Source organism: Genypterus blacodes, unplaced genomic scaffold (genome assembly GCF_046128005.1).
Source record: "Genypterus blacodes isolate CSIRO-AG114 ecotype Tasmania unplaced genomic scaffold, CSIRO-AGI_Gbla_v1 ptg000003l_1, whole genome shotgun sequence".
In the NCBI taxonomy this organism is placed as follows: domain Eukaryota; kingdom Metazoa; phylum Chordata; class Actinopteri; order Ophidiiformes; family Ophidiidae; genus Genypterus; species Genypterus blacodes.
Genome location: NW_027466817.1, coordinates 9147606 through 9172656, shown reverse-complemented (window position 1 = coordinate 9172656; position 25051 = coordinate 9147606). Strand labels below are relative to the sequence as shown.

General features: G+C 47.5%; 1 protein-coding gene across 3 annotated transcripts in view; it reads left to right on the top strand.

Moving 5' to 3' along the window:
• The window catches only part of cux1b (cut-like homeobox 1b), a 72010-nt gene extending 50385 nt beyond the window's left edge, over window positions 1-21625 (top strand). The window contains exons 10-22 of one of the 3 annotated variants that reach the window (XM_076140806.1): window positions 90-194; window positions 656-844; window positions 931-989; window positions 1412-1454; window positions 1630-1726; window positions 18449-18652; window positions 18827-18939; window positions 19039-19155; window positions 19392-19475; window positions 19839-19895; window positions 19990-20070; window positions 20309-20373; window positions 20937-21625. In XM_076140806.1, coding sequence (XP_075996921.1) covers window positions 90-194; window positions 656-844; window positions 931-989; window positions 1412-1454; window positions 1630-1726; window positions 18449-18652; window positions 18827-18939; window positions 19039-19155; window positions 19392-19475; window positions 19839-19895; window positions 19990-20070; window positions 20309-20373; window positions 20937-20988 — 1266 coding nt within the window. In that variant the 3' untranslated portion in view covers window positions 20989-21625. Of the gene's footprint in view, window positions 1-89; window positions 195-655; window positions 845-930; window positions 990-1411; window positions 1455-1629; window positions 1727-3251; window positions 4053-5327; window positions 5430-5640; window positions 6210-6310; window positions 6450-7457; window positions 7740-8656; window positions 8846-10914; window positions 11180-11503; window positions 17632-18448; window positions 18653-18826; window positions 18940-19038; window positions 19156-19391; window positions 19476-19838; window positions 19896-19989; window positions 20071-20308; window positions 20374-20936 lie in introns of those variants that run through there. The other 2 variants (XM_076140790.1, XM_076140797.1) reach the window with 2 other exon arrangements.
• The last annotated feature ends 3426 nt before the right edge of the window (window positions 21626-25051 follow it).

Below are 25051 nucleotides of genomic sequence, written 5' to 3'. Positions count from 1 at the left end.
ACACACACACAGCGGCGGGCGAGTAACCAAGGTTGGATCATGCCTTTAACCTTTAACCTCCCTCCTCCCCCTCCTCCTCCTCTTTCCAGCGGGCAGAGGCAGCTCAGAGGGAGGCGGAGTCAATGAGAGAGCAGCTGTCCTTGACGAACCAATCCCAGCAGCCCAGCAGTCCCACCAAGGCCGACGGCGACACGGTAACGCACGCGCCGCTGATTTACTGCGCTGCTCGCAGACACACTGATAGATTTAGGATCAGATTGACCTTGGCTGATTGAGGCTATGATTTATTGATCGCTGCCATTATTGATTCGCTGAAGTCAGGCAGCTGACTGATCAATACTGTATAGATTTATTGACTTAATGTATTCAAGAAAGGTTGTCCCGGCCATAGTGATTTACAGTATTGATTAACTGAGCCCGTGAAGCAGACTGTGGAGGTGTGATGTAGCAAACCCAGTATTCAAAGTATCGGCTTCATTGATCACTTGGTCGGGGATGATTGTGATTGGTTGATAAGAGTAGCCCTGATTTTTTTTTTTATCTATAACAGAAACTTTTGGAATGATTGACCAGCTGCCCTTCTGTCTGGCATAGAAGTATTGATTTATTGAATTGATCTGAAAGCTGGAGTTCATGCTTCCTCTTTGACCTTTAGGAACAGGGAGCGGAGGTGGCGTCCCACTCCAGCCTGGAGGCGGAGCTCAGGGCCAAAGAAAGAGAGACCGCCCAGCTGGTGGAGGACGTCCAGAGACTGCAGGCCAGCCTGACCAAACTCAGAGAGACCACCAGCTCCCAGATCGCACAGCTGGAGCAGCAGCTCAGCGCCAAGACCGCCGCACTCAAGGTACCCACGCCCAAACACTGCCACACGTCGAAGCCCGGACACTTTCAGACGTTCTAACACTCCTGTTGTTGCTTTGTTATCTACAGGAACTGGAGGAGAAACTGCAGAAGCAAACCGACTATGAGGAGGTGAAGAAGGAGCTGAGGTGAGGACGTGCTTAGATTTACGTATTAAAGCACGTGTGTGACGGAAAAACCTCTGTGTACGTCTCTAATGTGATTGAGAGCTTTCATGTAGGTGAAGCCTGTGAGTCTCTGAGCTTTATGCTTCCTGTCTTTGTGGTTTAAGAGACACAGAAAAACATGCTGAAAGTGTGTGTGTGTGCGCATGCGTGTGTATCTCTGCTGGGGCTCAAGTGAATGACACATTTCTCTCTCTCACCACGTTTTTCTGTCTTTGTCCTTTGTCTCTTTCTCTTCTTCACTCTATCTTTTTCTCCTTTCTATTTCTCTTCCGGCATTTCTCTCTGTTCTTCTCTTTCTTTCCTGTCTCTTGTCTGCCCGCCCCCTCTCTCTGCCTCGCTCACTTGCTCTCTCTCTGTCTCTCTCTCTCTCTCTCCTCTCTCAGTATCCTGAAGTCTATGGAGTTTGGCACTTCTGACTCAGTGCAGGTAAAGCATTCAGTTTAAACATACAAACAGTCACGCATGACCTATAATGTCATAGACGTTATTGATCAAACACGATTGCAGAGATCAGAACACACTTTGAGCCGGTCCCGGGTGTAACCTCAGATCTCTTATCCCCATTCCGTCTGTGTTCCTGTCCGCTCCGTGGCTCCGTCAGGATTCGTCCAAACCTCTGGAGGTGCTGCTGCTGGAGAGGAACCGTAGCCTTCAGTCTGAGAGCGCCTCGCTGCGCATCGCCAACACTGAGCTCAGCGGTAAGTCCACCTCGGATTCAGCACGACGTCATCAGGGTCTGGCTCAGCATAAACCCAGACTTGTGGAAAAAAGCGTTTACATGCAAGCTGAAACTTTGATTCTGATTGAGGTAATAGATATTTATTCAAACGTAACGTTAACGCCATAATTGGATAGAGATGGCAGACGTCGTTGTCGGAGTGAGTGAGCGTCACGTTCATTTCCTCAACAGGCGACTCTCCTCGCACTCCAGATACACAACACGTCACACATACTGATCCTATTTCTGCCTTAATCGCAGTACAGATGAATAATCAGAGTAGAGCATGCATGTAAACGCAGAGATGGGGTGTCGTGTTCATGGAAGGCCTCCGCTGCAGGTAAGTTTGTGAAAGCAGGGCATGTTCCGATCACATCAAGGCAGTAAGCAGACTTACACACACACTGCATGTAAGCATATACTGTTTCTCTGAGAATACTTACCTCTTCAAAAAAACCCTCAATGCAAAATCAATGGATCTATAAGTCGACTGCAAAATTTCACTATGGCGCGGACACGTTGCTTTTAGTCGCCGTAACGTCACGAAAAAGTAGAGACTGCGTCTGGTGTGGTTCAGCAGGAGCACAACCTGAAGTGCAGCAGAGTTGCAGTAGATAAAAATGAGGACGGTGTTCTCTGCCCTCTACATCAGGACCACTGCCCTCTGCTCCACTGTTTATGGGTTTGAAATGTCATTGCTTTAGGCTTGAATAGCTGAATAGCTTTGAATTGATTAACATTCACAGTAAAGGGAACTTACTGTCTCGCTCCATCATGTTAAGTCCCCAAACACTAATGCATTAGAATAATATTCCTCCCAGCGCTCGTCATGGCCGCCGTCTCCTGTAGGAGATTCAAGACCGAAAAAAATATGGTTCAATCAATATTTGTTTTGGTGAAACTAAAGATTTAATCGCCTACTATTTGTGAAAGAGTAATTACACCCGAGTCAGCAGAGCTTCACACTCATTGTTGTTTGTTGACATCTGTTTCTGTTCAGCTGTTCAAATAAGTTTTATTAATACATTTCTTTTTCCTGGTTGTAATTTTTAATGAAAGAAAGATGGTGATAATGCAATATCTGCAATGTAATAACGCAGTGTGTGTAGCAAGCAAACTGCAGCCGCTTGGAGGAGGACTCTCTTGATGTATTGATTATCTATAGACAATCATTTGCTCTGTCCAGTTTACTCTCTCTGTCTCTGTGTGTGTGAGAGAGAGAGAGAGAGACTGAGTGGCGGTGGCACAGTGTCTATGTTTTTGTTTGTCCTCATTTTTCTTCCAGGCTGTGTCTTACAAGAAAGGTACAAATCACAGATGCACGGGCATTTTGTCTGGGGGGATTGGCAAAAAAGGAAAACACAATGTTATGATATAATTAATCTGGAAGAGATAGATTGATTAAAATAACTTTTTTTTATTTTTTATTTTATTTCTCTCTCTTTTTGGAACCCCTTTTTTGTTGACCCCCCCATAATGCATGGTGTGTTTGACCTTTCTTGTAGGGCAAGCCAGGCGAAAAGGGACTGAAGAGTCCACACCCAAGGAGGAGGCCATGCCCAGCGATCCCTCTCCCTCGCCCCCTCCTCCCCCTCCCTCTCTCCCTTCCTCCTCCCAGCTCCCCTTGTCTCGCACTCACACGGATCCCCTCAACACTGCCACTACCACCAGCAGCAACGAAACACACCCCTTCACTCCTACGGGCATTGGACAGGACTTCTACTCCCCCGTCTTCCCTCTGGTGGGTGGTAAGATGGCTTTGAACTCCCTGCTACAGCGGCAGCTTCTTCAGACCTTCTACTCCAAAGCCTTGCAGGAGTCATCCGGCATCCCCGGCGGGGCCCTGCTGTTCACCCCCTTCACTCCGGCCCTCAGCTCCATCCCTACCTCCACCCCTGGCTCCGGCTCTGCCGCCATCCCTCTGGCGGCCAGCAGCCCCCAGCCGCCTCCGGCCAGCCCAGACATGGCCCCCGTAAACGGGAGCAGCACGGCCGGCAGCGCCCCGTCGCCGTCGCCCAGCCACTCTGACACTACCACGGGCAGCGTTCTGGACGGGGAGGACATGGACACGGCGGAGATCGCCCGGCAGGTGAAAGAGCAGCTGATCAAGCACAACATCGGTCAGCGTGTGTTCGGCCACTATGTGCTGGGACTCTCGCAGGGTTCTGTCAGTGAGATCCTGGCCAGGCCAAAGCCGTGGAACAAGCTGACCATCCGGGGGAAGGAGCCCTTCCACAAGATGAGGCAGTTCCTCGCCGATGAACAGAACATCCTCGCTCTACGCAGCATCCAGGGACGGCAGAGAGGTGAGTTTGTCAGTCTGTGTGTGTCGGTGTGTGTGCGTGCGTGCGTGCGTGCATGTGTATGAGAGCAAAGCCCTGCACAGAGCCATTGATTAGCCTGTCAATATGGACTAGCTTTTTATTTTTCTTTCTCTTTTCCAACTCCCATCCTCTGCCACACCTGTGTGTTTTGACTGAGTTCCTAGTCATGCACTGATCCCAAGAGCTTTTCCGAGCTATCGCAGTCAATACAGAAACCTTTCACACATCAATAGTATTGATCGGCAGGAACTGGGAGGAAGGCAGGGGTACTGTTAACTGCGGGCAGATTCGATTAGCTCGGGCCTGCTTTTGTTAACGCATCAGTACATTTCTGATTGAAGGAAGTCTCAGTGGTACCAAGAAAAAAGCGAAATCCACCATTTAAGCAGACTTACAGCAATTAGTGCGGCCCTGTTTGTTATGTCCTTTAAAATGATTCAGTCGTCACAGCTCTGTCTGTGTACTCGCTCATTATCCCTGGATTAGAGAAAGGTTTGATTCCTGCTGGGGCCACAGATGGTTACGGATCAATACCCTCATGTGCATCGGATGGAAGTGTCCACCCCCAGACATGTTTCATGTGTGTGCAGAGCACTACAGGCCACCGTGTAGTCTAGTTGTAACCAAAACACACAAGTGCTGTAACGTGGTGTGTGTGTGGTATATTGTTTTTAACAGAGGGCTCAGGCCAGCCCCAGCTTAGCCGAATGTTTCAGGACGTTCCGAAGCGGAGAGCCGTCTCTGATACAGCCTCGCACACAGGTCTGTCCCCTTCACACGCAGAGATTCCAGCACGTTCTGTCTGTGTGGCATGTTTGTGTCGGGGTGCATTCTGTCTAGTGCGCGCGTGTGCGTACGTACGTGTGTGTGTGCGAGTTGCGATATTAATTTGCGGGGAGGCATAGAGTTGTTAACGTGCCTTGAAGGAACCCGCACAGCTACAGTGACTTGCGTCAAAGGAAAGCCAGCATGTGTATTTAGGGATTTTATTGCTCGCTGTTATTCTGTGGGGAGTATTTAGAAGAAGCCTGTAACACGTGTGCATGTGTGAGCTCCAGAGGGACCGCAGGAAATGTAACAATCCCTCCAGTGTAGCTGCCTTCCAGCTCTGTGGTGGGATTGTTGTTCTTTGTGCCGTGCAGAGTAATCATTTGATGTCCTCTGTGTTCTCCTAACCTGCCGTGTTCTTGTTTATCTCTGTGTTTTAATCTCACGAGGTTCGTTATCTCCTCCCTCCTCCCTCCTCCCTCCTCCCAGGTAACATCACTGCTCGCGTCCGTACCCCAGAGGCAGGTTCAGATGAGGCCATCAAGTCCATTCTGGAGCAGGCCAAGCGAGAGCTGCAGGTGCAGAAAGCCGGTGAGTCGCACTTCTCTGAAGCTGAAGCTGCATGTAGGGAACCGTCACAGATTCAGAATCCCTTCTTTTTATTCTCATTTTTCGTGAATTTCAAAATTACTTGTTAACAATTAGATCCATTTTTATGACTGAAGTCTGTGACAGGCTGTATCAGGCCCCATGTGAGTGTGTGGAGATCTCCTGTGACGGCCACTTCTCTCTTCCTCAACAGACCTGTCCCATGCTCAGCCCTCGTATGCCGGACTGAAAGGCGGCGGAGGTGGACTAGGAGGCGGACTAGGAGGTGGACTAGGAGGCGGTATGGGCAGTGGGTCAGACGAGGCTATCCGCTCCATCCTAGAGCAAGCTCGCAGAGAGATGGAGGCTCAGCAGGCAGCGCTGGAGCCCATCCTCAAAGCCTCGTCTTCCTCCACCTCGTCCTCGCTGTCCAGGGACCTGCTGGGCTCTCAGCTCACCGCCCCCCTGCCCCCTTACAACCCCCTGGCACTCTCCCTCAAGAAGCCTGGCAGCTCTCTCCTGTCATCCCCCTCATCCCCATCTCCAGTCTTGGACTACAGCTCCGGCATGAAGCGGGAGGGCAGGGGCTCTTCGGGGATCGACATGTGCACCGACGGCGGTCTCAGGATGGGCAGGAGCTCCGAGGGGTCGGGCCGCTCTGGAAGCGCCGGAGGTGTGGGTTACTGGAGGGAGCAGTGGTGGAGCAACATGCACACAGACCACCGCAGGACAGTGTCCAACCAGACGGGAGAGGAGAACCACAACCAGGAGGACTCCAAAGAGGTGAGGAGGTTTGGTACAAAGACGGCCTACAGAGAGGCAGAGAGCTGAAAACTGCGTGTGGCGTCATCTGGTCCTGACCCGTTCTCCGTGTGTGTTTTCAGGGGATCTTGAGCGACAGTCTCTCCCGACACAAACCGTGGAACAAGCTGAACCAGAGGAGCAGAGAGTCGTACCTCCGCATGCAGCCGTGGCTCAACGGAGACCAGGGCCCAAACATCATCCAGCAGGCACAGAACCAAGGTAAACACCAGGGAACATCTCTCTGACCGGCCAGAACCACCAGAACCTGCATTAGGTCCAGCCTGCATTTCTCTGGACCTTTGCTGATGTCAAGTCAGTTGGTATCAGCTTTTTCTCTTTTGACCAATCAGAATAAAGAACAAAGGCGTGCGGCCTCATGAAATTATTAACAGGGGAAAGGCAAACACCCGTGTGTGTGTGTGTGTAACACAGGTGTATTGTTCCTTGGCCCGTGACCCGGCACTCAACAAAAGTTCATAGAAATTCCATTACATTTTTATTTATCTTGCTCAAACACACACACACACAAACAGAGGCAACAAACATCACACACACACACACACACACACACACACACACACACACACACAGACAGACCGTGTGCGTATGGATTCACACAGGCCCCTCCTCAGGCTGGAGCACGGCTCTGTAAACCTGATTAGAGCTTGTGGGTAGTTGTTACTGTCATCCTGTCACTCACCCCTCCCACCCGCACCAATCTCTCCACCCCCCCAACCCCTCCCACCATCCACCATCCCCCATCCCCAGTGCTGTGGCAGTGTCAGCCAGCAAGCTGCTGGTTTGTCATGTCATAGACAAGTTAGTGTTGCGGTGCCAGATGGCAGCTGTGTGTGTGTGCTCGTGCGTGCGTGTGTGTGTGTGTGTGTGTGTGTGATTGCGTGTGCGCGCCTGTGCATGTCTCTCCTGCTCTCTGGGGGTGTAAACAGCAGCTAATGTACACTGACAGCTCCTCATGACTGCTCTCTTCCAGCCTGCTGAGCTGCACAGCAGTGCTACACAGACAGACAGGGAGATGAAGGAATGAGGGGAGGAAGATAAAAAAGCCTCAAACTGAAAACTTAAGCACCTTCGCTGTTTTGTTTAACAAGACTGAAATGAGTCGATGTCATAGGATCAAAGTGAAAAGCCAGCGAGGAGATGAGATGAGATGAGGTTTGGATACCAAGTAGCTTGTGTGCTAACCTATGGGATGTTTCTCACCCTCAGAGGGTACTCCCAAGACGTCAGCAAGCTGCAGCCCCGCTCCCGAGTCGCCCCTTAGTTCAGCTGAGGAATCCATCAATGGTCTGGGAGGGGAACCGCAGTCCTCCAGTGCCAAACCCCTGTCCGAGGAGCCCTCGGGTGGGGAGTCCCAGCCCGGCACCCCGCTGCCTCTTCCCGGTCCCCACTCCGGTCTCAGCATCCAGGAGATGGTGGCCATGTCTCCTGAGCTGGACACTTACGCCATCACCAAGAAGGTTAAGGAGGTGCTGACTGATAATAATCTGGGTAAGAATAAAAAAAAAGATTTTTAGTCTTTGGGACAAATTGACTAAGAATTGGCCTTTTTTACTAAGTCGGCACCTCTGAAAACTGCGTCTTTGGGTTGATGCATCGTGTATTTAGGGCATTCCTATGGAGGACCACAAAACTAAGGGAGGAGGGAACGGAGATTCATTCAAATACACTGATTTATCGTTGCTGCGGGAGAGGAAAGTGGCCTGTTTTTAGCAGCTGGGAGAAGCAGGTGTAAACTTTGTTGAGCTTATTGCAGAAAGTTTTAGGAGGAGGCGAGAGAAAAGAAAAGAGTAAGACAGAGAGGAGACCACAACGATGTTAAATTAAAATACAGTTTTTACGCAACTTCTTGCTCTCCCTTCTCTTATTGCGTTACGATTTTGCTGTTCACCACGAACCTCTATCACGTGGAATTGGCCAATCATAAAATCATTACATATTGATTTTTTTCTTATAAACCACTCCCAGCTGTGATCAGATCAGTATATGATGTTAGACTCGGTCAGAACGACCTCAAATCTCCCAGTTTGATCTTTCATAGTTCCAGGAACGAGTTACTTTTAGTTTTGTCCAAGCTTTCCTAAACTAATATTTTCTCAGTCTGGCTGTAAGGAGGCACTTGTGTGCTCTGCTGCCTTACTCACATAGATAGCGGCGTCTTTAAAGACCGCAGCAGCCGACCCATTAATTGGCTGTGTGCGTTGGCATCAACCTGAATGAATCCCCCAAAAAATTGTGGCGGCGTTTAACACCCCTGATGGTGATTTGTAGTCGACTTAGTAAACACGGCCTCCTGTTGTCCCGTCTTTGTTCCCTTTCTCTTCCACTCAGTGTGTTACTAGAGGAACTTAGGCACGTATATGTGCTCTGAAATGACCTTTTTGTTGCTCGTCTCTTGTTTTACCCAGGCCAGCGTCTGTTTGGGGAGACTATCCTGGGTCTAACTCAGGGTTCCGTCTCAGACCTGCTGGCCAGGCCCAAACCCTGGCACAAGCTCAGCCTGAAGGGCAGGGAGCCCTTTGTCCGCATGCAGCTGTGGCTTCAGGACCCACACAGTGTGGAGAAACTCATGGACATGAAACGTCTGGAGAAGAAAGGTGTGTAGTAAGAGCTCAACAACCTAGCAGTGTGCCGTCCTCCATGCAATTCGATAGGGCTGGTCTCCCCATTGCTGGATTCCATTTGGATTCACTAAGTCCCCATTTTATTAAATTTGATATGATTCAGTTAAATCCTGCGAGATTTAGTTATGCACATTTTTGTAAAACTCTTTCGCAGTTTTAGGAGGCATAATAAATCATCTCAACATACAAATCAACAAATATACGCCACAGTAGATCACAGAATAGGAAAATGAAATGTTGATATACAAACTTGCAACTAAAGGAAAATCCAGCAGACGTGCCATGTGATCGTTCATAGACTCACTAGGACCAAATCAGCTCTGAGAAAACTGTCCTGACGTTTTCAGTGGCACCAGCAGCTCCTGCAGGTTTCTGATTCCCCACTTCTCCACTTGCTATCTTCTCCATTTTGTGGCACAAGGCTAAATAGACTGCAGCTCTCCTGTAAATGCATTTTTTTCCTACCGAGTCACAGGAGGCTTCGCAGTACCGTAGTCATCCCTTGACAAATGGATCCTCAAAATTCCTATGCCCTCTTTTACCTCAGAGTTCCATGCTGTGCAGACGGCCTGATGTTTGTCAGGCTCACTCGCATCCTTTTTGTTTTTGAAAGCCAAAATGAGTCACCGGCACGTTGGTCAAACCATTTTGCAGACAAGTCGCATTAGGTCAGAGATGAGACATCTGCTGGACTGGAGGGCCGCTGCACAACACACAACACACTCCACGCTGTGTTCAATGCAGACATATCCCATAAAAAAACAAAAAAATCAAGAGATAAAAACATTTCAACACCGTCCAATTGCAAATCATGACTAATCTTTAATCTTTTCTATACCTACATATATATATAAAAGACTAAGAGCAGCCTTTAAACTCCACACACTGGTCTGCAGAGGGGAGCATGTTGTGCAGATCCCAGTTGTCTTGGTGTGATGTCGGTACCAATCAGGACGGCCGACATCACATCCTGTATTAGATGTGACAGATAGGGGGCTGCTGGGGGGCCTGCTTACTCACAGTCATCAGCACTGCTCTTCATCATAGTCAACATCATCATCATCATCATCAGTGTCAATAAGCCTGTATTTGTATCATTGGTTCTCCTGTAGCCCACGTGTTCTATCTGGATCCACGTCTGTGTGGTTAAGTCCCCTTGGTGCCCTTCTGAAAATCTCTCTTATGAGATCAAAACGCATTTCTCAGTCTGCCAGTGGGCACAAGCGTCCACCATCAGTTTACCCTCCTGATGCAGCAAAGTAGGCACAAGGGCAAAAAACACCACTGACCTTCCATCAGTGTGTTCAGGGGTGTAGGAGTGGGGTTAGTCTCCATTCAACTCCATTTTAGATTATTGACCCCTCAGTAATGCATCCAAATAGCATCGGGACTCATTCTGGCCAGCAGCAGTGCCATGAGGAAAGACACGGGCCTCGTCTGGAGTAACCATGTTTGACCTCTCACCCTTGTGGCGCAAGCCTGCGAGGCGTCACACAACTTCCATAGCGGGCTAACCTTGCTCAAAGGCATGTTTCCCTGCAACACTAATACATCTGGCAGCGTGTTTTAGGGGTTGAGAAAATGTCAGCCTCATGTGAAGCTGTTCACTTTCTGCTGCTGGTGCCTGGAGTGAACGGGGCTGTTCATTTGCTGTAAAATGGAAGAGAGGCTTCCATTGTTAGAGGCACTGAGTGAGGCTACACTGCCACCTTGTGGCTGAGGAAGGCAGAACAGTGACTGATGTACAACACAAAGTCTGAGAGCATTTTTTCATTGCAACAACCTTCACCCTGCACTTCACTCTTGTGTGTGTCTGTGTGTGTGTGTGTGTGTGCGTGCGTGTTCCGCCGAATAGTCAGCTCAGCACCGACGCTGAGACCTAGACAGTGTGTTCAGACTGACATGTCTGGCTTGGGCCTGCACAAATTGTGTGATTATTGCAGCACATATAGTTGTGTGTATTACAATCCTGATGTGTTCATTACATAATTGTTATGCTGCAGTGCTCATGGCCAGTTTTTTGTTTCTGTCTCACTCCCTAGCTTACATGAAGAGGCGGCTGAGCTCCCTGAGTGATGGCCATTCAGTGGACAGTGGCCTGCTGGGGCCAGACTTCGTCCAGGGCTCCCAGAGTCCTGGACAGCAGCATCTGAAGAAGCCCAGGGTGGTGTTGGGCCCTGAAGAGAAGGAGGCTCTGAAGAAGGCCTACCAGCAGAAGCCCTACCCCTCCCCCAAAACCATCGAGGAGCTGGCCTCCCAGCTCAACCTGAAGACCAGCACCGTCATCAACTGGTTCCATAACTACAGGTCAGCACGCAGGAAAACACGCCAGGCACCTTTATAGAGAGGGAGCGAGAACTCTCTGTCCTCTGGTGCTGCAGCTTATAGTCAGGAAAGGACTGCAGTGTAATCAGAGTGCCTTCATTATAAAATAACATTTAAGTAGATATTGTTTCAATTTGGGACTACAGATCGATTTAGTATCTTTGTGGTGTTAAAGTACTAGCACAAGGATTTATAGGGGTCCCTTTAAAGACGCGATGTAAGATCATGAAAGTTGGGAGATGGGTTTATGATATTTGAACACTGATTTGCGGAGCCTGACCTGAGCCATGTGTCCCTCTCTACTAGGTCACGTATCCGACGAGAACTCTTCATAGAGGAGATCCAGGCAGCTGGAGGGGTAGGACCTGGGAGTGAGGGGGGCTCCCCTTCTCTCCGTGGGTCCAAATCAGGAGAGGGTGACAGCTGTGATGGGACTGAATCCGAGGGCACCGTGGAGTCACGCCAGGGACTGGCCATTGGCCTGGAGGAACACAGAGGAGTGTGCAAAGACCACGACATGGAGGCCGAGTCTGAGGCAGGGGGCTCTAATAATTCCCCTGCCCAACTAGACTGCGCCACCTCAGGCCCGGGCTCCAGCTGTGGACAGGCTGGGCTGGGGCTCTTCAGCCTCACAGAGGCGTCCTCCAGTGGCTCAGCCTCAGGCACTAACATCCCAGCCTCTGGCCCCACCAGAAACCCCAGGGACAACAATCTGCGGAAGAAGAAAGCAGCCAATCTCAATAACATCATCCACAGGCTGGAGAAGGCTGCCAGCAAAGAGGATCCCTCAGAGTGGGAGTTCTAGCTCCCTCTGACCATCCTTCATCCCTCTTCTCTCATAACCTCACGACCTCGAACCTTGGACCCCTCCTGCTCTGTTCCAGTTGGAGAGTGGGCACAGCCAAAGTCAAGCTCAGCAGCCATTTTTATTACGTAGAAGCTTTCCGAAAAGAGGAAAGAAACAAAGAGTGGTTGGCAAAACCCTAAAAAAGAAGATATACTGAACACATAGAAGAACAAAATAAGAGAACTGAAGTGTCTCTTTTTTAACTGAGTTTTGTTTTTGTACTGAGAAAAGCACTTAGCCGTCCTGCTGGCCTCCGGCCCTGCTGTACCTCCCCCTATCACCAGCCACTGGTGCACCAGACTGGTTAGTCCTGAGCTGGGGTCTGACCCACAGCTGCGGTTGAAACCTGGACTCAGTAACACAGGCAAGGCCTGACACAGCAGCTGTCACAGTGATAGACACTGATAGATGATAGATAGAGACAGGAACTCTTACAGGAACTCTCACTTTGTTAAAGGAGATTTTTTTCCGCTCTTCTTCTCACCTCCCAAGTGTCCACAAACCTCCCCTCACTCAGTGAGACGCCTCATTTTTCACACTGTAGAGTGACTGTTACAAACCCTTTGCCTTTTTCACTCACTGCGTGTGTGTGTGTGTGTGTGTGTGTGTGTGTTGTATGTCCGGGGTTGTGTCAGTGTGCACCTGTGTGTGTGTGTGTGTGTCGGTGTTTGTTTGTGTACACACCAAAAGTGTGTGTGTGTGTGTGTGTGTGTGCACGTCCTCTTCTTAATGGCAGCATGTTTTCCTTTTTATCTCACTCCTACACTCTTAAGAGGGTAGTGGAAGGCCTGCCGGCTGCGCTGCCATGGTTACTGATGTAAGAAAGTTGAACTTTGACCTGTTGTGTCCCGTATCCTATCCTGCTGACAGCCATGAGATGGCCAGAAGGATCTTTTAACTGCTCACAAACACACGCACTCATCTGAAGAGGAAGGAAGGAAGAAACCCTCTTTTGTCTCCTTAAGCCCTTCTTTCAAGGATGAAGGATGATCTCTTTTTTTTAATATTGCAATTTGGTTGCCAATAAGAGATTGCACAGTCTATTGACTCTAAAGAGTACAAAATAGGGAATTTTAGGAAGCATTTTTAATTAGTACAAAATAAGAACAGAAAATAAGAGAATAACAAGTTACTGTTTGTTTTTTTTATTTTAAGAGAACACCTTAGAATGGAATAATGTTGCGTTGTTGAAATACGATACAATTAATTCACGTAGTACTGTAGCTGTCTGACATGTCGCTGATGCTATACATGTCTCTTGTTGATTTTGAGAGTGGTGAACGTCGCGGCGTCACCCCCCCCCCGGCACCGGACCTGCCGGGCGTGTGTGTGTGTCCGCTCGTGCACACCACCGACAAGCTATCTCTGTTCACAACACACATCTTTTATAGGCCAAATCAGGAAGAGTGTGGGTGTGCGCATGTTTGTACGTCTGTCCGTCTCTGTATGTGTGCGTGCGCGTCTCGTGTGCATTCGTACCTGCCTGCACGTGCGTCGGGGTCGAGGTCAATTCACTCTCGAGTTCAATTCCCGAAGTAGAATATCAACCGTGATGAAATATCTGACTGAAACGAAAAAATCATTGCAATGTACAGTACTTGATTAATCTGTATCTCCTCTGGATCGCCATGAAAGTGAATTCACCCCAACCTCCAGTCCCCCACCCCTCCACCCCCTCCCCCCCTCCCCAGTGTGAGTAGTCACCACTCTCCTCCAGTCTCTCCTGTATCCAGGGATGTAAGTCTTTTTTGCATTGAATTCTACTGTATACACTACAAATTATAAGGCATATCACCTCCTCTCTGTCCCACACGAGCCCTCAGTGCCTGTCAGCCCACTGCCTCCCCTTTGTGTGTGTGTGTGAGTGCGTGTGTTGGAGTGTGTGTGTGTGTGTATGTATGTGTGTGTGTGGACGCACGCGCATGCCCGTCAATAGGTGCGCGTGCAGAAGCGTGCGCGATTGCGGAGCGTTCAGTGTTTCCGACGAGTGGGGTCATATTTCGTATATCTACTTGCACACACTACTAGTGCACAACTGACACCCTTCTTTAAGCTGTTTGATGCGTTACCATTACATTAATCTTCTCACAAAGTAGTGTAATACTATGATTTACTGTAGCTTGGTTTTATTGCTATTTTGCATTTATAGTTTGGTTTTTATTCTGCTTATTTATAGGTGCTGTATTTTTCATTTAATGTCTTATCATTTGAGTTGTCTATTTTGTAAGGGATTATACTGTTCCTGAGGGCAAGTAACATTTTTATTAGACGTATAGACTGCCGGCAGTATTGGTTAATATTTACAAAGATGTACTAGTTCTCATTTGTTTGTATATTCATGAATCCTAAAGTTTAGTGTCATTTCAATAGCTTTGAGAAATGTGTTTGCTACAGCTCGTGCTCCCCGCAGCATCAAGCTTTTACCACAACAGTTCTGCTCTTTAGATTGCTAGCTAGAGAATCAAAGGACATATCAGAAGATCAACCAATCGCAAAACAGCTCCGGTCATTTTAGAGTTTCTTCCGGCGAGCCTAAACCATAACGCTCGGCGGGCAGGTGGGCGGGGGGGGGCGCGTGACTCTCTTTTGATCGGGTCCACCCCCTCCCTCCCCCCAGCACGGTCATCGTCGTCGTCGTCGTCGTGTGCGAGCGCAGTACGCTTTGTCAAACAGGTCAAAACGAATTCACCTCGAGAACGCTCTCTCGCGTGGAACCTGAAGGAGGTCATATCTATCTGCCAAATTGAGATTAGAGAAGTGTACCAGCGAGCAGGTGTGCTACGCCAGATCGATCAGGAAATAGCCAGTCTATGATTATGCATAATCGATATAGCAGTCCGTAACGAAGCACTTATTGAGACAGGGTCTGTAAACACTACGACAGAGTACGAAACCCAGGCTACTGGGAAGTTAATGCCTTTTTTAAAGTGGTTGTGAACCAAGCACAGGCTCTTATCTGCGTCTGAACACTAAAAATTAAAAAACAATAGCCGTGCCCGTGTTTTCTACGCTATATATTCTTATACAGCAGCCCCGCCCCCAACCCCCACCCCCCCTCTCACAGGAAACTGTGTGACATCATACTGTACAGCTGTAGATAATTATCGTCCGTACCGGTTTCAATCCATGTTCAACCCTCGGTAATGAATCCTCCTCCCGACACATTCAGACATATTGTGAGCTGATGATGTGAACTCATCATGCCGTGTTCGTTAAGAGACGTTAGTTCGTGAAAATCTTGATTTGTTGAGCACTGGGCTGATTCTCCTGATGCCTCTGGCCCTGTACAGATCTGAGCTGTGTCTCCTTTCACCGGCTTCATTCTTTGAACACGTATGTACGTTGGCGTCGCTGGTTTGGATCAGCCAGATCCTTTCAGTATGGAAGAAAAATGCCTTGAATGAATTGGGTGTGTCTGTCCGGGCCCTTTTCTAGAAACCACCGTAATCAAGTCCGAATTATTCTAAAATTATTATTCTTAATCACAAGACACTACAAATGACTCATTTCTTCAAGAATTATGCATGTGGAATTATTAAATGTGAGCAAATATTTTTTCGTTCAAATATAGTTTAACACTTACACGCCAATTGTAGGTATAAAATGAGCCAACGCCAGCCTGCTTGCTAGTAGGCAAGGCTGCTAGCAAATTGCTAGTAGACCAGCTAGCAAGTTGTTATTTAGGTTGAGAGTAAAATTAGATTTTTTTTTGCTGACGTCATTGTGCCTATGTGTTCACTGGGTCAGCGTCTTCCGAATAGAAGTTGACTATTCCGTCTACCGCACATGTCAACATATGAATCCAGTACAAACTGCCTCTTTCAAGAATGCGTTCTACGAAACGAGACACAGCTCCAAATCCGTGTCACTGCACCAGTGCCTCCTACTGGTCAACCAGGGAGTGTTACGCCCTCCCAGGTTAGCCTGACTTCTGTAGGTGACAAGAGGTGTGCGGTGACATCACATGGGCGGGGTCATTCCAAATTTTGGGGGGCAGGGACTTTTTCTAAATGTTTATCTCATCGTATCAAACGTTAAAATCGTTCATCAAACCTGATTGGCTGTTCCTGTGGATGAGGTCTGTTAAACACGAGTCATCTGCAGAATACTGTAAGTATTTCCTGTCCTGGACGCTGTAACATCGACAGTAAAGTTGAAGCACTTAACCCATCGGCCATTTTACAGACCAACTCATCAACTCGCCCCAAACCACATCATCAGATTTGTGCCTTTAACTGCCAAGCAGGGCACCAAACTAGTGATGTCATTAGACGTTAAATCAACACGTTTCTGTTAGCGATCTGTCCCACGCATCAGCGTTATCGGTACTTAATCGTCAGCTTTTCCCCCCGAGCTCAGCTAAGCAGCGAACGAGAACTGTTCTTAAAGTAGCGCATCCTTACGACCGACCCCGCAGACGCGTTACGGTCCGGGGCCTCACCTCTGACGGCCCTCGCTGTCGTTTTACTTTTGTTTCCCCCACAATGCATTTCTCACGTCGTACACACCTTAATTAGCAGTGAAAGGCCAGAGTGTTGAATGAAGGAGGAAGCGTACACTGTAATAACACTGAATTTACTCATAGGGCATTTTGTATTTTTCTGTTTGCGTCAGGTTTGCTGTGACATTAATGGCACTACAGGTATTGATCCGGTCACGTGCCAATTCTAACGGAGACGTGTAAATACAGACGATCGAGTAGCTATTGATTGATTATCGTCACAGTGTGATTATTGTTTTTGTTTGAAGGCAGGAGGAGAGAAGGGACGATTCAGGACTTTTCCATGATCCACAGATATTTTTCTACAAATTTAAATCAGATGATTCTATACACTGTTGAATAACATTGTAAAGGTGAAACAGATGCTGTATATCATATCACGTTTTCTGAAGTCGTAAAGCTTTACTGTATGATCCGTTGGAAGTAGCGGTGGTTCATTTTAACGCGTTGGTCGTAACGGAAGCCCGAGCAGCAGCACTGGTCGCCACATTCAGGAAATAAAAAATAAAAAAGAGAGAGAGAGAGTGTGAGAGAAAGGAAAAACCTCAGATGTTTTTTGTAATACTTTTAGAAATATATGGTATGAAGCGTGTTTTTTTTGTAAGGACACACTTTCCGAATCAGCGGTGCTGTATGCATAGCACACTCAGTAACACACACACACAAACACACACACACACAGTACAGCACAATACACTCATCCTTTACTTGCTCCCCTCACACCTCTCTCGCGCGCTCATCCCTCTTCCTCTCACCCGGCGGCCATTTCTAAGTCTTAAAAAAAAAGAAGAAAACCCAGTCTTCGCGCGTGCGTTCGGTTCCCCCCTCGTACTCAACCCTCCCGTCGCATTCCGGTCGATAGCGAAACATTTCAAGCAAGTGGCGAAGACTTAAAAAGAGGAAGCAAAAAATAGAAAAGGAAAAAAAAAATAAAAAAAGAAGCCAAATAGTCGGCTAGTTCACTCCCCCGGCTTGTGTTTTGCGAGGTCGCGTCGTCTTTTTATTTGTTTGTTTTTTTGTTTTCCCGGCCTCTCTTAGCCCATATAGCTTAAGCCACAGTGTAGTCTGATAACCAAATGATCCGGGGAGATCTTCCGCCCCCCCCTCCCCCATTCCCCCCCCCCCCCCCCCCCCCCCCCCCTCCCCTCCCCTTGGAAAGCTTTAAGACGCTTGTTGAGGCTTTAGCGAGTTCGGAGTGTTTTTAGATCATTTCAAAACCAACGTGGAAGTAATAAATCCTCATTCCTCCTCCCACAGCTTTTTACGTGAGTGTGTGCGCGTAAGTGTGTCGTAGTACAAGAGGCTGCATGACTGTAAAGGGATGGTTTCAGATGTTTCTTTGTTCCCCGAGCACTTGTGTCCCTCCTGAGAGGCGTTTCTTCTCCTCGGGGTTTCCCCTCCCTTATGTTTTTTCTCATGTATCATTGTTTTCTTTATCTTTCTATTTACTAAACGTATCATGTTGTTTGTTCTCAGCACTGTAAAACAGTCCCTTCTACAACATTGAAAAGCAATATCACTGTATGAAACGTTCACGATGTATTTGTTATGATCGACATTTGATTCATCATCATTATTATTCACATGCACCCTAGGTGTGATAATTGAAGTAAATCTCTTTTATACAAATACTAAAAGTGTGATGTGTTGCTTCTTCTCCTTTTTTTCGCTCCGAAACGGAATCGATTTTGTTGTCGACATGTTTGATTGATTGCATTGATGGTACTATGAGGAAAAGTATTCTCAGAGAAAGAGTTCAGTGGAGCAAAGACTCCAATTAGGAAATCACTTAGTGTGGTCTTCTTCTGCTGCCACAGGTGAGTTATTTACAGAACTCAAAGTTTTGTTTCTTACTCCTGACCTGGTGGTTAAATCTTTGTCTGTCCCTTCTCTCCCCCCGCAGGCCGCTATGCAGAGCTGCAGGTGGAGTTTGCGGCGGCGGTTAGGACCAGCGCCGAGCAGAAGGAGCTGATCCTGAAGCTGGAGCACGACCTGAGCACCATCCAGGGCATGGCCTCGCTGCCCCGCCCCGACGCTGAGGGGTCAGAGCTCAGCGGCATGGGGAACATCCCAGATCCCATCAAAGAGGCCACCGCCATGTTTGCTGGTACGTCCCTGTGTGAGCTGTTGCTCTGACGTGCCTGCTGCATCTTTCAATACATCCAGGTGGTGGCAGCATTATGTCAGTGATATAGCCCTATATAGTCTGGACCCTATGGTTGAGCATAAGCAGAGGGACTGGACCCCATGTTGGCTGTAATCTGTTTGCTTTGTGCTCCAGGTGCTGGTATGGCCCCCCAGTCTGAGCTGCCTCAGGGCCAGATGGACTCTCTGCTCTCCATCATCTCCAGCCAGAGGGAACGGTTCAGATCCCGCAACCAGGAACTGGAGGCTGTGAGTCTCACACGCACACACACACACACACACGCACACATATTGTTTTGTTCTTCAAGTCTGGGAGAAGTCATTTGCCCTCTGCCCCTCCCCCCTCAGGAGAACCGCTCTGTGCAGCAGACCATGCAGGCCCTGCAGAGTGAGCTGGACAGCCTGAGAGCAGACAACATCAAACTCTACGAGAAGATCAAGTTCCTGCAGAGCTACGGAGGCAAAGTGCGTCTCTCTCTCCCTCTCTCTCTCTCTCTCTCTCTCTCTCTCTCTCTCTCTCTCTCTGTTTGCATGAATGAAGTTTTGTTGAGGACCTTTCACTTATCATTCTGATGAAACATGTTGACCAATGACTTCCACTGACAGGAGGATGTGGTTGAGTTCTGCCTTAATGAAGTCTCTCTCTCCCCCTCTCTCTCACACACCCTCTCCCTCTCCCTGTTACACTCTCTGTCTCTCAGGCTGGAGGGAGTGATGACACAGTGATGCGTTATTCCTCCCAGTACGAGGAGAGGCTGGATCCATTTGCTTCCTTCAGCAAGAAGGTACGAACCACACACACCTTTCGCCACACACACTCTACTCTGATGTTTGGTCTCGGAACGACGTGGGAACACTAATCAGTAATCAGACTCTTAAAGTACACGTCCCTGCTCGTCTGGAGGGTTGTGCTGAAAGTCGTTTATGGGGAAAGCAGTAACGCAAATAGAAAGAGAAAAAGACGAGGGAGACAAGTTTGGGCAAAGTGGCGCCCACAGAGGGCCTTGAGAGGAGGATTACCTCATTACTTAAACATACGCTGAACGTCTCAGACTGAAGGGATGTAACATCAAATGTAAAGTAAAACCAGGATCTGACAGTGGAGCTTCCCTGGTGGAGATGTGATTTATGCTTTGTTCTGTTTGCAGGAGCGTCAACGCCGTTACCTGAGCCTCAGTCCATGGGATAAAGCAACTCTGAGCCTGGTGACGCTCACATTTTCTCTCTCACACACACACACACACACAGCGCTTCAGTGTGTGGTATAATGTGTGTAACGGTCCTTCTTGTGTCTCTCAGGGCCGTGTGATCCTCTCCAGTAAAATGGCTCGCACCATCGCCTTCTTCTACACTTTGTTCCTGCACTGCTTGGTGTTTCTGGTACGACAACACTTCTCCTCATCGTCGACGGCTCTGAGATGAAGATGAGCAGTGATGTCATGTCTTTATTTTTAGAGCAAGAACAGAGTTTTAATAACAATGAGAGTGAATATTTTATTATTGAATAAATGTTTTCATTTTAGTTGATACCAGATAAGCTTCAGTTTCAGCTTGGACCTGTGTTTGTTCTCGTTATTGATAATCGACATTGATTAGATTTTGATGTTGTTTTGCTCAGGTCCTGTATAAGACGGCTTGGAGCGAGAGCATCGGCCGAGACTGCTCTGCCTTCTGTGCCAAGAAGTGAGTGATGCTCCTCAAACACCTGAGCACCACACACACACACACCTGTTTTAATTCAGATTTTAGTTTATAGTGCCACGCTGGGCTCCTAGAGATGTAAGGAAGTACAAAGCGGCCCCTGAGGTTTTTAGTTCTCGTGCTTCAACAAAACTACACACAAAATGGAGCAGAAAATGATATTACATTTTTATTATTGTGTGTATTTTTTTCTTTATCTATTTTCATCTTTATCTACAGTATTTTATTTCCCCTGATTTTGTGCAGTTTCTTTTACCTCCATGTCTACAATTTGTCTCTTGTTATTATTCTTTATTAATCCAAGATATTTGTTGTTTTTAGTTATTTATTTTTCTATTGTTTTTTTCCAATTTATTTTAGATCTCTTCTCGCATTTATTTATGTGATATATTTTCACAGGCCTAATTGTTTTTATTCTATCCTGACTTAAGAATTATGAAGGAAAAGTGCTAAACCAATGAAATGAGATTGATTGAGTGATTAATTGATCTCTGCTTGACATTGATAGCGTTCATTTTCTAACCTTCTCACTCTTTGACTCTCAGGTACTCTGACCATCTGCACCGTTTCCACGAGAACGATGACGCTGCGCTGTGATGTCATAACTCCCCTGACTCGACACTCACAAGTGTCCAGGATGCCATTTTAAGTCTCTGCATTTATCCGTTAACGCTTCTTCTATAGTCGATCTGTGCTGTTGTTCCTGCAGTATGATAAGTCTCCACTAGGGGTCGGTGTTAGACTTCCAGCTCTAAATCAAAGGGTCTCCCAAACTATCAAACTGTAACTTAGGCTTCCTGCTTTAATCTTTAGACCTAATCGATACTGAAAGGTGAATTTAGTGGTGATTTGTTTACTTAGGGACCACAAATTAGGTCTTTTTCTGTTATGGTTGAATCTGAAGTTTAAGAAATGAAGAGATATTGAATAGAAGTTAAGCAGTGTGATTAATGTTTGATCAGAGAGCTGGAGGTGAAAGCTCTTAATGAAGATGCAGTAAATATAAGAGATTAGATGAGTTGGGATTATTATTAAACGGCTTGACATTCCTCTGCATCAGTAAATTTGAAAAGAAGTCATGCTTTTCGTCTTTGATTAAAAGAAATGATAGATATTAGTGGCTTCTCCAGCCAGTAAGTGTATTAATGTATCCTGATAAGCTTCACTCATTTTATTTCCTGTGCATGCTTTCTTCCTATTGCAGATATATTCCAAATAAAGACTATGCAGCATCTGTCTTCTCTTTTTACTTGGCTTTATTCCTATTTCAATGTACACATTAGGTGATATTAATACAGCCATACAATCAATCAGTGGATATAGATTAGAATGAAGAACTTCGATAAAACGCATTCATCATTAAGAAGCAAATTTCAAAAAATCAATATAAAGTGGAAGTGTTTTCAGGTCAGGTTGGTTAAATCTTGAGTGGATTTACTGCTTTAAAGCTTTTATGAGCTTCATAATGTGAACACGCAGAGGGAATAACTGTGCTTATCAGAGATCAGCAGGCCTGCTGATAGACTGCATTATTCATGAGCGGGCCCCCCACAAAGAGGCATCGCTCCACAGCCATTAAAGAGTAAGGAGACTGGAAGACACACACACAAATCCTCCCGTGCTCCTCCCTCCATCTTAAACCTTTTTATCCGCCAGTCAGCAGACGTTGAGTTATCTTGGCACAATCACAGCTTCAATCTGCCCTCCAGCTCAACGTTCACCTCTCACCTCACACACACTTTTTACTTCTTAATCCAGAGTGCTTCCTCTCTCCTCTGCATCCTTTGTCTCGGCTTGTCCGGCTCTATAAATATTAACAGCCTCCGGTCTGTGGAGCAGCAGAGGTCTCAGGTCTTTAGTGAGGCTAATGGCCTGGCGTTGTTCTTGCGTCTCGTCTGAGCAGACAGAGAAACCCGAAGAGCGTCGGCCTCTAGCTTTTCTGCCTCGTGATTAACCTAAAAAATTATCAAGTAGGAGGAAGAAGGCGAGGACGTGGGCGTGTTTGGTCTTCATCTTCCACTCAGCAGAGGGCAGTAAAGTTCTGTTTTATTGTCTGTATGAATAATTCAGCTGTGATGTCTCTGTCTGGGCTCCCAGCATCAGGGTCTCTGCCTGGTTCCTCTCTGCTCGTTTGTCTGAACCCCAGACGCCACAAAACACACACCAACAGTGCTCTGATGGCTGCCACTGTGAACTATACCCCAAGATCTTTACATTAGAAAGACGTGACTGCTCCTGATGTGCAGGTTGACTGGTATGATCCTACCGTCAGTGTATGATCGGGTGAATGTGAGGTCATAGTAAGGGCAGAGGTACAGTTATATGAAAACTCATCTCCTGGATTCCCAACTAGCACTGGGTTATGCTATAATGAGGCTAATGTCTTAAAATCAATGTTTTTGTACTATTTGTCCTTATGTCACTTTTCAGGTTACTTCACATTATGGGGCGACGTTGCACCAGCTGCCGACTGATGTGAGAAGGCACCCGGAAGTTACTATAGGATGGAGATCCATGAAAATGTACAAAGGGTTCAGGGTTAAAGGTCATAGGTGAAGATATTTGTATCTAACTAGTTAAGTTCATGTAGAGGAGCTTTTAGAGGCTTTAAGGTGTGTTCATGGAGCCATGAGTGTCCATTCAAAGACCTACAGACCTGTGAGACAACCACAAAGATGGATGGAGGAATGAAGGAGCCGAAACTCCACTTCAGATTTTGCCCATTCAGAGGAATTCTCTCCATTCATTCCCTGAAACCAAACCATTCAGACTGGAGCCTGTTGCATGGATACAAAGAGTGTGTGGGAGTGTTAGCGCTGTAAGGGAGGGAGGAGTGTGTGTGTGTGTGTGTGTGTGTGTGTGTGTGTGTGTGTGTGTGTGTGTGTGTGTGTGTCATTAATGTTATTTTACAACATTCAGTAACATTCCGGACGCTCTCTCTTCCTTTTCTCTCCCTCACTCTCATCCTTCATTCTCTCTCTCTGTGCTTTACCCGCTGCCCGCCTGTGAGTGTTGCCACGGAAACAGTCAGGTGGCTCCCCTGCTCGCTGATTTGCTCTGACATTGTGCGGATGAATCACTCGTCCATGTGATCCAGACTCATCCGGTCCCAGCAGGACCTCAATGTGAGTCCCCGAAAGCCAGAGTGGACCAGAAACCAGTGTGTGTCCCTGTCTCTGTCTTCGTCTCTGTCTTTGTCTCTTGCTGTATCTAATGTAAACACCATTTTTGTTGTATAACTTTGTGACAAGTGACACTCATCTCAATCTCAAACCTGTTGAAAAACAAAATCCTGCTTGCATAATTATTATGTTTTGTTTATGACGGCGTCATCACTTCCTGTCTGTTGGTGTTTTACCTTCTGCTGTTTCCAGCGTCGCTTAGCGCACTGAGCCTGACATGACATCATCCACCACCAGCTCAGCGTGAGATGCAACCTCAGGTACAGTGTGACACATGCGCGCACTCACACTCACACACACACACGCACACACACGCACACACACGCAGGTCAAGTGAGGATCAGCTGTAATCATTTCTTGTCTCCTCAGTGAAAAAGTTGTCAGTGAAAGTTGTTGTGGCTCAGCTGACAGGCAGACGCTGTGTGATGAGCAGAGCGGATGCAGTATGTGTGTCTGCGCTCACACACACGCACACACCCAGACAGGAGTGTGTTATAGGAAGCCAGAAAACTGTTTCCTCGGTCTCATGCTTATTCCAACCAAACATTCATGGACGGGAGCTGAGCTGCAAAATGTGTCTCTTGTTCTACTGAGCTCCTTCTGACAAACAGTATCTTATATAATTCTTAGGAGGAGGAGAGGGAGGAGGAGGAGGGAGGAGGGAGGAGGGAGGAGGGGGTCTCTATCCTGTAGAGCGAAGTGATGGTGCGGTTTCTTTGTTGCTGACACATCGATCGTCAAACGACCCCATGAGGCCGATCGCCATCTCCGCCGCTTTAGATGCTTACACACACACACACACACACACACACACACACACACACACATTGCCCTTCACCACTCCCCCCTGGGTGTTTGAACTCTGGATTGATGCCCACTGGTGAGTCCAGCTTGTTTGTGTGCTTCATCATGTTTTAGAGGAAGAGGAGACCTGTGTGACCTTCAGCCTGACTACGCCCCCTACTGAAAGTCTCAGTAGGGGGCGTGGCTTCTTCACTCTGGTTTGTTGTTGTTTTTGCTCTTTGCTCAGCTCCAATCCCCTCAGAGAGGATCAGCAGTGAAGGTGAGCGGCTCTGGAGTGTGTGTGCCGCTCAGCGAGTAGTAAACATCACTGAGCCAGCGTGAAGCGTCTCCTTAACGTCGTCCTTAAGCCGCCTGGGCTGAGAACACACGACCAGCCTCTAAGGCCTTCATAGGATTAGAAAGCCTGAAGATCCTCAGTGAGGACTTAAGTCTCACAACAAAGACAAAAGTTACAACTGATGGAAATGTTTCAGGAAAATAACACGCGAGAGAGGGGGGGGAGAGAGACAGAGACACACACAGAGAGAGAGAGAGAGAGAGAGAGAGAGAGAGAGTCTGATAGTCTGATAGTCTGCTGCATTCAGTGGACTGTCAAGTGTTTGTGTTTGTGTCATCCCACTCCACCCCTGTGTGATTTGTAACGTTTCTTTTGTGTGTTCAGGTGGGTCTAGCTT